At 57.0% G+C, this 14,804-nt stretch overlaps 1 protein-coding gene across 1 annotated transcript; it reads right to left on the bottom strand.

The window, feature by feature from the left end:
• Positions 1-237: 237 nt before the first annotated feature.
• LOC121092566 (protocadherin-16-like) lies at positions 238-13,088 on the bottom strand. The gene is made up of 3 exons (XM_040603780.1): positions 11,131-13,088; positions 4,570-5,494; positions 238-3,985 (listed from the first exon to the last, which is right to left on the bottom strand). The coding sequence occupies exons 1-3, from the start codon at positions 12,964-12,966 to the stop codon at positions 1,437-1,439; spliced, it is 5,310 nt and encodes a 1,769-aa protein (XP_040459714.1). The 5' UTR covers positions 12,967-13,088; the 3' UTR covers positions 238-1,436.
• Positions 13,089-14,804: the final 1,716 nt, after the last annotated feature.

Raw genomic sequence — 14,804 nt, forward strand, 5'->3', positions numbered from 1 at the left:
GCCAGTTTCCCTGGGCCTGGAACTAACTGAGCCAAGTCACAAACAGAAGCTCAGAAGACCCGCTCCCAATAATTTCCCTGCATGCTTTATCAGCTGCATCCCCAGACTGAGGAAGTGTCCCCACTCAACTCTGCCTCAGCCAAGGGACACAGCAAGAACACCACTCCCAGCCTCTTGAAGAACTTTGACAGAGCTTTCCAGAAAGAACCTCTCCCAAAGACTGTCTCCGTACAAGGCATTCAGGCTTTCTCTTTATTTCACTATTACACACAAGGGTGTCCCTGTTTACAACAGAACAGTGTAATAACTGCAACACAACACAGCGTGAGGGTTTCCAAATATTCCGTGCCGCATTGCCATCATTCAAACAATCTGTTACTGTACATGGGGCAACGGTATTTCTGAAGAGGAACAGGCAGGACAACGCTCAAGCACAGTTCACAGGGAAGAAGGAGAAAGGGCAAAAAGGAGAATGCAAATGCTCTAACAAAAACCTAGAAAAACCATATCGGGACGGCTGTCCACTCCCACCAAGAAGCCTCTGATTTCAGGAACAACAAAGATGAGACCAGACTCAATGGCCCCTTTCCCTGTTCATCTTGATTCTACCATCAAAGTCCTCTGATGTAACTGGAGGAGTTTCCTTACAATGCACCCAAAAACAATGAACATGCTTTCCCAGCTCTGTACAGTTACAGTCTATACCAACACCATTTGTGCTGCAATCCCAAGGAAACAGCCCACCCACCTCCCTGTTAGGGGCCCAGGGAAGTCCTTGTGGTGTGTTTTTGCTGCTCTGCCCTGGAGAAGAGGAGACTTCTGAACTCGAAGGATCAAAATAATGTTCTTGCTTGCTGAACTGTAATGATGCACATTGCGATGGTAAGATTCACCAGCCAGCCTTTGTGCAGCGTGTGCAGACACACAACAGCTGTCCAGACAGACACCGTGGCAGAGCCCACAGGTCTCACAGACAGACATCCAGAATGCAGAGAAGAGCCCAGTGCTGGCACCACTGTGGTGCTCACCACCTCCTTGCCTCCCTGACCCGGGAGGAGGGCTACATGCATTTCAGCAAGCACCTGATTTTTGTGCCTGGCCATGCCAATGCATTACAGCACAGGATTAGAGGCCCACAGTAATGCCTGAGAGCAGGTTAGACAAGAACTTAGCTGAGGACCCTGGACCCCACTCTTGAAGCATTTCAGAAACGGCTGTAACAGGGCTGAAACATATGATTACCAGATTGAGGGAGATTTTAGTTCCTCTTGTTTCTACTTTTGGAGGGGGAGACAATCTTTCTTACTTAGAATTTGCAGGAAATTGGTGATGCCTGTTGCAAAGGCAGATTTACTCTGGAGGAAGCATTGCAGATGTTGTAGCCCTGGTCCCTTCCTTTTGCAAGGCATGAAGCCCCTGGCTGTGCTGACTCCATGCTAGTTAGAGGAAAGACTACGGGGCTGTTCGGCAGAGAACATCCCAGGATTGCCTGGCACCATCTCCTCCGCAGTGGCAGGGCCTCGGGAGAAATCTTGTTCATCATGGGTGCCCCCTCCCAGGGCATGGTGCTGCGGAGGCAGGCTGGGGAGGATGGGCTTCAGGAATTTGAACTCACTGTTGCCCGAGCCCGTTGTGAGGCTGATCTCATAGCAATAGGCATGGGGCAGGGTCCCCGCAGTGGCCGCATCAGCCAGGTCGCTCTGCAAGTTGCCAGTGCCGTAAAGCACATGCCCATCCTTCAGCTCCTTTCTCTTGCACACCTTATGAGTGATGAAGGCTGCTGTGGACACAAGGAACAGGAGTGAGATGAAGACCAAGGAAATGATTAAGTATGTTGTCAGGGAGCCATCCTCATCCTCCGTGGCCTGGCTGCTGTGTGGTAGGCCCACATCTGAGAAGTCACTGAGCAGGAGCACGCTCAGTGCCGTTGTGGCTGACAGTGCTGGCTGCCCATTGTCTCGCACCAGGACAACGAGCTTCTGCTTCACGGCATCTCGCTCGGTCACCGGCCTCCTCAGTCGCACCTCCCCGCTTTGGGCACCCACCACAAACAGCCCGGGGTCGGTGGCCCTCAGCAGGTGGTACGAGAGCCACGAGTTCTGCCCCGAGTCCGCATCGACAGCCACCACTTTGGTGATGAGGTACCCCGCCTCAGCCGAAACAGGCACCAGCTCATTGGATGGAGGGCTGCTGTCCTGCGAGGGGTACAGCACCAGTGGTGCATTATCATTTTCATCCACCACTACAAGGCGGACAGTGACATTGGAACTGAGGCGAGGAGAGCCTGCATCAGAGGCGCTCACCAACACCTCAATCTGCCTCACCTGCTCATAGTCCAGAGGCCGCAGCACAAATACATGCCCGTTCTCGGAGTTCATAGAGATGCAGGAGCAGGGAGGCTGCTCTGCAGAGCGGTGCGGTGCCAGGAAATAGGTCACCTTGGCATTGGGCCCCAAGTCGGCATCAGCAGCACTGACAGCTCCAACGAGCACTGTGGGGACATTGTTCTCATGCACATACATGGTATACGATGTCTGGTTAAAGACAGGTGCGTTGTCGTTGACATCAGAGATGTCCACCGTGAAGGTCTGGGTGGTTGTCAGAGGAGGTGACCCTGCGTCTGCTGCTATGACAGTGAGGATGTATCGAGCCATCTCCTCCCGATCCAATGTGCTCACAGTTACCAACTCATAGTAGTTCTTATAGGCTGGCCGCAGGGAGAATGATAGCTGGTCCTCAAGGGCACAGGAGATCTTGCCGTTGGCACCAGCATCCCGGTCCCTGACAGTGAAGAGGGCGACCACTGTCCCAGGTAATGCATTCTCAGGGAGGGGGCTGCTGAAGGAGCTGACCACCAGCTCCGGTGCGTTGTCATTCACATCCAGCACCTCCACCAACACCTTGCAGATTGCTGAGAGGCCCCCGCCATCTGTGGCCCGCACACTGAGCTCATGGTTCTTTGCCACCTCAAAGTCCAGAGGCTTTGTGAGTTTGATTTCTCCGCTCGTCAGGTCAATTGCAAATGCTGAGTCACTCTGGCCCACTGTTTGGCTGAACTTATAGGAGATGGCCCCATTAACTCCCACATCCCGATCAGTTGCCACCACACTGAGAACCACCGAGCCCTCCGGCGCATTTTCCAAAACCTTCACAACGTACCTCTCCTGTGTGAAGACAGGAGCGTTGTCGTTTACATCTAGAACGACAACGTGGATTTGGGTGGTCCCACTCCTGGGCGGAGAGCCTCCGTCCACAGCAATGACACTGAAATGCACCTCTGCCTGCTCCTCTCTGTCTAGCGGCTTTTCCAAGACCAGTTCCACGTATTTGTTGCCCTCACTCCGGCTCCCAAAGGAGACACTGAAGTGCTCGTTCTCGGGGGTGATGCTGTAAGCCTGGACGCTGTTACTGCCCACATCCAGGTCCCGAGCCCCCTCCAGCGGGAATCGTGAGCCCGGGTCACTCGTTTCCAGGATCTTAAAAGTGAGCGATTCCTCCGGGAAAACGGGCGCGTGGTCGTTGACGTCCTCCAGGGTCACCTCGACCCGGAGGAACTGCAGGGGGTTTGCCAGCAGGAGCTCGAAGGGCAGCGTGCAGGTAGCAGACTGCCCGCACAGCTCCTCCCGGTCCAGTCTCTCTGCCACTACGAGGCGGCCGGTGCCGCGGTCTAGGCGAAAGCGCTGCCGGCCGTCCTCCGAGGCCAGGCGGGCGCGGCGAGCCACCAGCTGCGCCGGGGCCAGCCCCGCGTCCTCCGCCACGTTGGCGACCACGGAGCCGCTCTCCCGCTCCTCGGCTACGGAGTAGCGGATGGGCTCGCAGCGCGCGTGCGGCAGAGAGAGGAAAGCAGAGAGACAAAGCACTTGCCTGGCGATCGCCATGTCGGGCCGGCGGGCAGCCTCCGTGTCGCGGATCGCCGGTGCCGGGCGGGCGCGCTCCCTCTCGCCGAGTCCGGCTGGCGGCCCGGCAGCGGATTGCGCGGACCCCACTCACCGCCGCTCGCCGCGGCTGCCCGGTTGCGCTGGGCAGGGCCGTGCTCGGCCGCCTCCCCGCCCTCCGCCGCTCTGCGCCGCCTTGGCCGGGAGCACCACCCTGCGGCCCGCGCCGGGACTGCGCCCGCCGCCCCCACCGCCCGCCGCCGGCTCGCCCCGGCACACTGCCCCGTGCGCACACGCCGCCCCCGCTCGCCCGCGTGGGGGCCCCGCGGCAGCACGCCGCGCCGCGGAGGGAGGCGCCGGGAAGGCGTGCCGGGAGCCCCGCGCGGCCGCCGCCGCAGCCCGAGCGCACGGACAGCGCCGGCAGCTGCCCCGCGCCTTCCGCCGCCTCCCGGGGCCCGCGGGCAGGCGGGCGTGCTCGGCTGCCGGGAGGCCGGGCCGGGCACTCCGAGAGGCGCGGCGGAGAGGCGAGCTCGGGGCGCTTCCCACGTCGCCGTGGGGCGGGGGCTCAGGCCGCGGGGACTGAGCCGCCTTCCCCGGCCGGAGGAGCCGGACGAGAGCCTCCGCGGGGGCAGCGCGCCGGGCACGGCACGGCACTGCTGAGCGCGGGGAGCGGAGGCGGCTCCCAGCGAGCCTCAGGCATGGACGCGCCCGGCGGCCGGCCAGCCCGGTGGCGGGACGGCAGGAGGGGCCGCGCTCCCCGGGCTGCCTTCCCTCTCGCCAACCAGCTGCGAGCAGCACGGCCCTTCCCCCTCCTGGCCAGCTCCACTTTCAGCGCTGCGTTTCAGGCAGGGCAAGACGGGCCTCAGGAACTGGAATTCGCTCCTCCCCGAGCCGGTGGTCAGGCACACTTCGTAGCGGTAAGCCGGCGACAGTGTCCCCGTGCCGGTCACGTCCACGCCGTCGGCGGCGAAGTCGCCGTCACCGTAGCTGGGGGCAGAAGGGGGCGACAGGCGTGCTCGGAGGCGGGCCTTGCAGAGCTTGACCGCCGAAAAGGTGAGGACGGAGAGGAGGAAGAGCGAGGAGACGCAGGCCAGGGAGGCGATAAGGTAGGTGGTAAGCAGGTCCTCCTCGGGCGCCTGCGGCTGCTGCCTCCCCGCAGGACCATGGGAGAGCTGGAGGAAGGCGTCGGAGAAGCCGTCCACCAGGGCGATGCCGAGGGTGGCAGTGGCGGAGCGCGGCGGCTGCCCGCGGTCTCGCACTAGCACGACGAGCCTCTGCCGGGCCGCGTCCCTCTCCGACACGGCCCGCGCCGTGCGCACCTCGCCGCTGTGCAGCCCCACGCGGAACAGCCCCGGCTCCGTCGCCTTGGCCAGCTCGTACGACAGCCACGCGTTCTGCCCCGTGTCCGCGTCCACCGCCACCACCTTGGCCACCAGGTAGTCCGCCCGCGCCCAGCGCGGTACCAGCTCGCCCGCCGCCGCGCTGCTGTCGGGGGGTGGGTGCAGCACGACGGGTGCGTTGTCGTTCTCGTCCCGCACCACCACGCGTAGCACCGCCTGGGCGCTGAGCGGCGGCGAGCCGCCGTCGGCTGCGCGCACCGTCACCTCGAAGGCGCGCACCTCCTCGTAGTCCAGCGGGCGCAGTGCCCGCACGGTTCCGCTCTCCGCGTCCACGGACACGAATGATGCTGCGGAGGTTGCGCCCGGCGGGGGCGGGTCCAGCGCGTATCTCACGCGGGCGTTTTTTCCTGCGTCGGCGTCCGTCGCGGTCAGGCGACCCAGGCTCTTCCCCGCCGGCTCATTTTCGCTAAGCATCATAGTGTAAACGGCCTGGGTGAAGGTAGGCGCGTTGTCGTTCACGTCTATGAGCCGCACGAGCAGCGTTTTGGACGCCGTGAGCGCGGGGGAGCCCTGGTCGCGGGCCCGCACAGTCACGTTGTACTCTGCCACCTCCTCCCGGTCCAGCTCCTCCGACGTCACCAGCGCGTAAGCATCGGCCGGCAACAGCGTGATGCTGAAAGGCTGCTCACCCGGCAGCTCGCAGCTCACCCTGCCGTTGTCCCCTGAGTCCCGGTCCCGCACGTTGAAGAGGGCCACCACGGTGTTCGGTGGGGCGGCTTCCGAGAGGGTGCTGGTGAGGGAGGTGATGATCACCTCGGGGGCGTTGTCGTTCACGTCCTGCACCTGCACCTGCACCTTGCAGTGCGCAGATAGCCCCCCTCCGTCTGTTGCCTGGACGTCTATCTCGTAGGTCTTTGTTTCTTCATAATCCACCGACTTTTTGAGTCGAATCTGCCCTGACTCTGGATTTATTTTAAACGTGTGGCGATTTTCCTCTGAATTTTGCACTATGGAATAGGCTATTTCCCCGTTCGTTCCTGAGTCTAAATCTCTAGCGGACACTGCCACCACTAAGGTATCCTGGGAGCTATTTTCTAATAGCGGGACTTTATACAGACTCCGGCTAAATACCGGGGTGTTGTCATTTACATCCAGGACTACCACGCGGATTAAGGCTGTACCAGAGCGCGGTGGAGACCCGCCATCTACAGCCGTGATGGTGAACGCGATTTCAGCCCGCTGCTCCCGGTCCAGGGCTCGGTCCAACACCAGCTCGGCGTACCTCCTGCCGTCACTCCGCCTCCGGGTGTAGATACGGAAATACTCGTTCGAGCTGATACTGTAATGCTGCAGACTGTTGTTCCCCACATCTGGATCCTGAGCGCTTTCCAACAAAAATCGAGCCTCTGGCACTGCACTTTCCGGGATCTTTAAAACTATCTCTTTATTTAAGAACACAGGAGAATGATCATTGATGTCTGTGAGGCTTACCTCAGCTCGGAAGGACTGCAGGGGGCTCTCCAGCAGCACCTCGAAACGCACCAGGCAGGGCTCGTTCTGCCCGCACAGCTCCTCCCGGTCCATCCGCTCTCGCACCACCAAATCCCCGCTGTGCTGGTTCAGCTGTAAATACTGCTTTTCTCCTTCAGGAACGAGCCGAACTTGTCGAGCCGATAATTCTTCACTGGTTAGTCCCAAATCCTTAGCGATATTCGCCACAAAGGAGCCTCTCTCCGCCTCCTCGGGCGCAGAGTACCGGGCGGTTTCTGCCCTCATCCCTGACACACAGAGGAGCAGGACCAGAGCCGCTGCTGGCCCTAGGAGCGGTTCCTCCCTCTTCGTCAGCTCCATTCCCTCTCAGCGAACCGATTTCTTCCCCCTGTGAGCTGGATGGAGCTGCCGAGCCAGCCTGCCGAGCTCTGAGCAGCGCAGCCCGGATGGTGCCGCCCCGCCCGCCCGAGCCCCGGCGCGGTGGAGCCGGGAGCTGCGCGGAGCCTCCGCGGTCGGCAGCGGCACCAGGCGGCCAACCTGCGGAAAGACACGGAGATCTCCCAGCGCGGAGCCTGCGGGAGGGACACAGACCGTTCGATTTCTCTCTTACGAGGTCAAGGCATAAGGATTTAGCTGTCCATACAACCCTGTTCAAAGTATGGCCTCCGCTTGAGTGAGCAATGCTTCTCTTTACCTTTTATTTGAAAAGGAGATTTATTTAAAGCTTTTTTTTTTTTTTATGTGTGTCCCCTATAACGGTTTGAACTGTTTATACACAGTGAAGAAATGAGTTTTAGCCCGTTTAGCTAAAAAAAAAAAGCTGTGTATGGCTACAGATGGCCGGCATCCAGAGTGAGCTGGTCCATGAACCACGCATGGCAGCGATGGCCATGTAGTAATTCTCGGTGGGTTTCTGGAAGGGACCGAGATTGTTCCCCCAGTTCACGACCTCTCACGGCTGGGAGCCCTCGCAAAGAGGCCGGAGGCAGCATCTCTCAAACCTCAGCTTGGCTCAGAAAAGGCCCCTCCACCTTACTCTGGCTTCTGAGAGCAGCCTACTTTCCAGATCGCTCTGATTTCCCCTGCATAAATTCCATCCCAAATGCAGGGATTTATTCCCGAAATCCTGCTCTTTGGGGTGGCTATTTCCTCAGCGATGACTGTGAGAAGTGATTTTCGAGACCGCACACTCACCTGAGGGACTTTCAAGTAGGTTTTATTGTTTTCTGTCTTCAGGCATTTGGCTCTAAAAAATGTGTGAGCGACGGGAAATACTACATTACTTTATAGATCAATACTGATTAATGGAAGAAAAACTGAAAGCTTATTGACACCCTATATTCTACTATACCTTAAGTTTATTGTAAATGGTTTAGCCTACTTTACTGTAAAACTACAGACAGTATTTTTAATTCTCTACTACTGTATACCCCAAAATTCTGAAATGTTAATTTCAACTTCACGTTATGAAGGGAAAAAAAAATTACATTGCTCAAAGCCCACTCTGCAGTGTGGAGAACCTGTAAACTCTTGATCAAATACACAAAGTGTGCCACTGTCAGCCGTTTGTAATGTAATCAGCTTCTGCTTGTTATTAAGAAATTTCTTTGCAAGCACCACTTAATTTTGCTTACTATTGTTTGGTATTGAACAGGCTGCAGGAAATTAAGACATTATTACAGATCCCTCTGCATAAGAAAAAACACAGAAAAGGTGATGTAGAAAAAAGTTATCTTGAAGATCTGCTTCCAGTTCTCAGTACTTCCCTTAACATTTAGAAGCGGTAGCACTCTCACAATCACACACGAGGTCTAAGTGTAATCAACATGCAACACAGTCCTCGTCTTCCATCCATATCACAATTACAAAATACCTACATGAATAAAGTACTGCTCAAGAGGAGAGTGTTTTTGCTCTCTCACAGAGAAGCTTTGTATCTCCCTGGTACTTTTTTTGGTGGGTGTTTGGTCTCTTCGTTCACTTTTCCCCGTGAGCATGTTAGCCAGTGAGGACAGAGATGCTTGTTTTTCTCTTCACTTACTGATGGCTGACCCAAGGGTTTTGATCAGAATTGATATTTAGCTCCATCCCCTTGTTTGCAGAGCAAGCTGCTTCCGCAGGTCTGGGACCCGTGTCTTCGGGGAGGGGAGCTCTGCCCTGCAAAGAACAGAGAGTGGAGGTTGTCATTTGGGCGCTGAAGGTAAACAGGCATCAGCGAGAATCTTGGAGGTCACGTCTTACACTACTGCATGAGTGACACCAGACTCTTCCCTATCCAGAGCCAAATAAAAGGTTGGACTAGGTGGTGGGTCTCTGACCTGAACAGGGAAAATCTAAAGCCAGAAACCATCCTCCACTGTGGACATCACAAAGGCACTAATGAAACCTTTTATGAATCTGAGGAAGTAATTTAAGGCGGTAAGAGCCCGAAATAAAACCACTTTCTCACAAACAGGAAATGTGATATATCAAGATGTGTCCTTGTCTACACTGAGGCCACTGCGACTGCGGTTCTGAGAACCTGCAGTAAAGTTAGTCCAAGTCATCAGTGGCGATGAAATACGAAAACTTTAAGGGGTAAGAAGGTGTGGGTAGGTCTTCAGCCTCATATATGTTCATCGTCTAGACTCCTGTGAAGTGCTAGATGGATCCCCAGAACTGGTAACCCCGTGTTTTAGAAGTCCCACTTGGACCCAGTGAGAGAGTGAGGGGAGAAGAAACTGTTTCACTGATCACCCCTTGCCTCTCCCATGCTCTTTGAAGCTGGAGGTTGACGGGCGCCTCAGCTATGACTCTGAGTTCACAGCAGGACTGAAAAGAAAGGTGCTGGTACTGCCTGGGAGAGCCCGCCTGGGCCAGGAAAGGACTAGGAAAGCGCATTGTAAAGTCAGATAACCACATTTTCCTGGCTGATACTGTTCATGCAAGCCACAAAAATATATGGGAATTTAATGGCAGAGAGCCCCGCCTCCATAGATCCAGGAACTTGTAAGGCAGCTTGAGTTCAGCACCGCAACCACCCTGATGAACGGCACCTGGCAGCGCCGGGCACAGGCTCCTAACAGCAGTGCAGGGGACACCGTGAGTGATGTGACTGCGCTTTGCACCATTGTCCCCACAGCCCCAGCTGACGCTGAATAGAACTCACTACATTCCCGGTGCTGCAGCCCCCGGGAGGAGCGGTGTCGCTCCTGCTCTGGGTCCCTACGGGCTCCACACAATGGATGGACAGGACCCGCTATGTGGATCACACATCTACACCTCTACTTCTCATCTTCTCATGGTCCAGCTGCCCCTCTTTGTGGTGAAGCCAAAGACTTGATCTAACGCGGACACTCAGAGCATACAGCTGGATGCAGAGAGGTGCGGTTAGTCAGAACTTAGGGAACAGCTGAGTCGTGCCGGATCCTCCTGGGAGGCCCCCGCCAGCGGCTCTGGGACCCTCTCTACCCTCTCCTCCCTCCCCAGTAGCTCCTCCACCACGATCTCCGCAACATCGATAGTCCTTCCTGCCAGGGATGACGCCCCACCCCCACCTCCGCACTACTCACTCCCTGCTTTCCCCATCGCCCCGGCACGGCCACGTCCCTCACCTGTGCAGCCCAGTCACCTTCTCCCCTGGGGCTGGCTGCCTCTTGTGAGCACACCGAGCTCCGCTGCTCGCCCGGGCCGGGGGGCAGCCCGGCGGGGAAACAGGGGAAGAGGGGCCTGAGGAACCGAAATTCGCTGTTGACTGTCCCGGCGGCGAAGCAGACGTCGTACACGTAGTTGCGGGGCAGGGAGCCCGCGTTGCTCTCCGTGGCAGCCTTCGGGAACGTGGGCAAGGGCTCCGCCTGGCTCCGCCTGGCCCGCCGCACCTTCACCACCACGGCTGCCACCGCGGTGGCCAGAAACAGCACCGAGACGCAGACCAGGGAGGCGATGAGGTACAGGGTCAGTGGCCCGTCGGGCTCGGCGGCCGGCGCCTCCTCACTCACCCGCACATGGGCGTCGGAGAAGCCGTCCACCAGGGCGATGCCGAGGGTGGCAGTGGCGGAGCGCGGCGGCTGCCCGCGGTCTCGCACTAGCACGACGAGCCTCTGCCGGGCCGCGTCCCTCTCCGACACGGCCCGCGCCGTGCGCACCTCGCCGCTGTGCAGCCCCACGCGGAACAGCCCCGGCTCCGTCGCCTTGGCCAGCTCGTACGACAGCCACGCGTTCTGCCCCGCGTCCGCGTCCACCGCCACCACCTTGGCCACCAGGTAGTCCGCCCGCGCCCAGCGCGGTACCAGCTCGCCCGCCGCCGCGCTGCTGTCGGGGGGTGGGTGCAGCACGACGGGTGCGTTGTCGTTCTCGTCCCGCACCACCACGCGTAGCACCGCCTGGGCGCTGAGCGGCGGCGAGCCGCCGTCGGCTGCGCGCACCGTCACCTCGAAGGCGCGCACCTCCTCATAGTCCAGCGGGCGGAGGATATAAACATCCCCGTTTTCAGAGTTGACCGACACGTCGGGCTGCACCTTGCCTTCCTGCGGCACCAGCGTGTAGTTTACGCGAGCGTTTTTTCCTGCGTCGGCGTCCGTCGCGTTCACCCTGCCGATCCGGAGCATGGGGCTGCTGTTCTCCGCGACCGACATGGTGTAAACCTCCTGGGTGAACTCTGGGGGATTATCGTTCACGTCCGATATCTGCACGAATATGCTTTCCTGAGTGCTCAGCCGCGTCATGCCCCAGTCCGTGGCTGTGATGGTGATGTTATACAACGCCGTCCTCTCCCTGTCCAGCGCCTGATTTGTTCTCAGTTCGTAGTAATTATCGAAAGTGGGGGTGAGGCTAAAGGGCAAGTCCCCATCTATCGAGCACTCTGTCCTGCCGTTGTCTCCGGAGTCCTTGTCCCGCACACTGAACAGGGCCACCACGGTGCGGGGCGGGGCGTCCTCGGGAACGGAGGCTGTGAGGGAGGTGAGCACTATCTCCGGGGCGTTGTCATTCATGTCCAGGACCTCCACCTGCACTTTGCAATGCGCAGACAGCCCCCCGCCGTCCGTGGCTTTCACCACCATCTTGTGCATTTTCGCTTCCTCGAAATCCAAGTTGCCCGCGACCCGTATCTCCCCAGTGGCAGGGTTCAGCTCGAAGAGCTGCCGGGACCTCTCCAATGTCTGCGTGAAGGCGTACCGCACTTTCCCGTAGGACCCTTCGTCGGGATCCGCAGCCGCCACTCTGACTACCAGCTGCTCCGGGGGGCTGTTCTCGGGCAGGCGCACCTCGTAGACCTCCTGACGGAAGACCGGGATGTTGTCATTGGCATCCACCACCACGATCCGGACCTGGGCCGTGCCCGACCTGGGTGGCGAGCCCCCATCGGTGGCGGTGAGAAGTAAATTCAGTTCTCGCTGCTTTTCACGGTCCAGCTGGCGCTGTAGGACGAGCTCCACGTATCTCAGTCCATCTTTCCCTGTTTCGAGAGCGAGGGAGAAATGCGAATTGGATTCGAGGCTGTAGTTCTGTAAACCGTTACTGCCCACGTCCTTGTCCTGGGCACTTTCCAGATGGAAACGGGACCCAGGAGATGCCGTTTCCAGGATCTCTAAAACCATCTCCTTCTCCGGGAACACGGGGGAGTTGTCGTTCACATCGAGAACCTCCACTTCCCCTCGGATCAGCTGAAACGGATTTTCAAAGAATATCTTAAAAAAGAGTGTGCAAGTATCGCTCTGCGGACAGATTTCCTCTCGGTCCAGCGACTCCTTTGCCGTCAGGGCTCCGGTGTTTTGATTGAGGCGGAAAAGCTGCTCGTTCCCCTCGGACACAATGCGGGCCTTGCGAGCCGCCAGCTGGCTCGGAGAAACCCCCAGGTCCTTTGCAATATTGGCGACAAAGGAGTCCCTCTCCATTTCCTCCGCCAGAGAATAGCGGAGGCTTTCGGCCCCGCTCTGACACACGCAAACGCACAGAATAAAGAAGATCACTTGCCTCTTGCTGTTTCGGCTCCATCCCACACACGCCATTACTCTCCAGAAAAGCCATCCACCGTCCTCCGTGCCTCCCAGCATTTTTAAGCAGGGTCCGAGGCAGAGCGGTGCTTGTCCGGAATCCGCAGGTAAGGGGGTCTGAAGCCTCCGAGCACCCCGACCCGTGCCCGCCGCGCTCCCCAGCAGCTCACACGGGTTTTTTGTTTCCCTGCGCCTGCAGACGCGGCGGGCAGAGCCACCGGCCGGTCCGTGGCCAATATCCCCACCCAGCGTCGCAAGGGGGAATAGTTCCCTCCGCACTCGGCGCATTGCTGCGGATTCGGAGTTTGCTGTTTGAATCTGCACTCTCCATGCCAAACCGAAGGCAAAAGGCGCAGTGTAAATGCGCTTCTCGCTTGGAAGCGGGCTCCCTCCCCCATCTAGAGCGCTGCTCTGGGCGTCTCTTCCCAGCTTGCAACCGCGAGCTCTTTATACACAACTTTTGGTTTTCCTCTGTGTTGTGTGGTCATTGCAAGATCTGCCACTTCCACAGGATGCACTGCAGGGTTTGCCTTCTCTTCTCCACTTGTTACTGAGCACAGGGCAGTTAGCAAGTGGGGCGAGTCAGAGAAGCACCGCTGTTGAATATGAGATCTGGTGCCAGAGAGCTTTACAGGAGAAAAGGCCCCGTAAGTAAATGCTTCACCATCACGCTAGCTCGCCACCATCCTAGAACGATAATGCTGTTCTAGGACACATCACTCTAATGCTGTTTTCTTCACATTGTGTATCACACCCCACCCAAAGGACACACAGCTTTAACACTTTTCTGTGTGAAAAGCGGATTTTTCCTTGTTTGACAGGAATATTCTCCCCTCCTGCCTGTGACCCTTGTACCCATAAGAAGATGTATCACTGTATAACACATGCTTGAAAAATGTCCCCAGCCACACACAAACGTCAAAATGCTGCAACCTGTTCTCATACTTTGGAGGTATACTGTCCTTCCTCCTCTAATGTTACCACACAGGCTTAGAAATACTTTAGAAGTTCCTGTGCTCAGAGGTCAAACCTCAGCTCCTATACCTGTGTAAGGATATATGGCCAACAGCTATTTAATACAGAAGGCAAGGAAACAAGCAGGAGAGCTCGTAAATTAACACCCCAGATACGAGCCGGAGCTGATGAAGCCAATAGAAAGACCAGGGATCTAACGACGCCGATCGATAGGCCATTAAAGCAACCACTGAAGTGTACACTCCAAGAGATACAACCAGAAACTCTGTAAACAAGAAGGGGGGCGGGGGGAGGGAAGTATTATCATGTATTATCAGAAAGGGTCTAACAGGGAAGAGCAAACTGCTTACGAGATGTTTGAGGGGGGGTCTAGGAATATGCAAAGCACATTACGGGATTGTTAGAGGCAGAATCAAACTCGGTAAAAGGGAGAGGTCAGGAGTGGATTCGGGAGGAACAACCGTGGGGACATGGAGGTGGGACGGGAAAGCGAGGCCGTGGTAGTGCGAACCAGGATGGGTGCCGGAGACCTGACAAAACCCCCAGGGTCAGGCACTCACCGCCGGCCCTGGGGGTTGATTTAGACCGCGACTGCGACTGCAGATGCAGCGGCGAGCGCCATCAGATGCGCACGCGATATACTGGTGCTTCCAAGAGCAGTCTTCCTCTTGCAGAACAAAACAAAACAAAACAAACAAACAAAAAAAAAAAGTGGAGAAAACAAAATACAGCTTGTGCTACTTATTTTTGGTTCCAGCAATTTAAATTCAGCTTGTACTTTAAAAGGAACCACGGTATTTATATATATATAAAGTTTCCTAACCTCCTTGATTTTGACACTTTTCCTTTAATTTCTTTGACGTTTTCTCCATATTTTTGTTTGCTAAGGGAGCTGACTATCAAACAATACTCACCAGGTGAAGTCCTACAAATTCGCTGATGCCTTGATTTGTTCTAAAATAAAAGCTTTGTGACTGTATCAGTAGGAGACAGTAACAACCAGAATTGACTTTAAGATTCCCCAGAATTGTAGCTACTAGAGGACTTTGCGTGGATGCAGCCATTTTTGGTGATTTCTTCTTTTCGTCCTTTGACTTGGAAGCATGACAGAATGTAGAAGACTAACTTCCATCAAAGGGCAGGTCAGCTCT

Source organism: Falco naumanni, chromosome 8, assembly GCF_017639655.2.
Source record: "Falco naumanni isolate bFalNau1 chromosome 8, bFalNau1.pat, whole genome shotgun sequence".
NCBI classification, from domain to species: Eukaryota; Metazoa; Chordata; class Aves; order Falconiformes; family Falconidae; genus Falco; species Falco naumanni.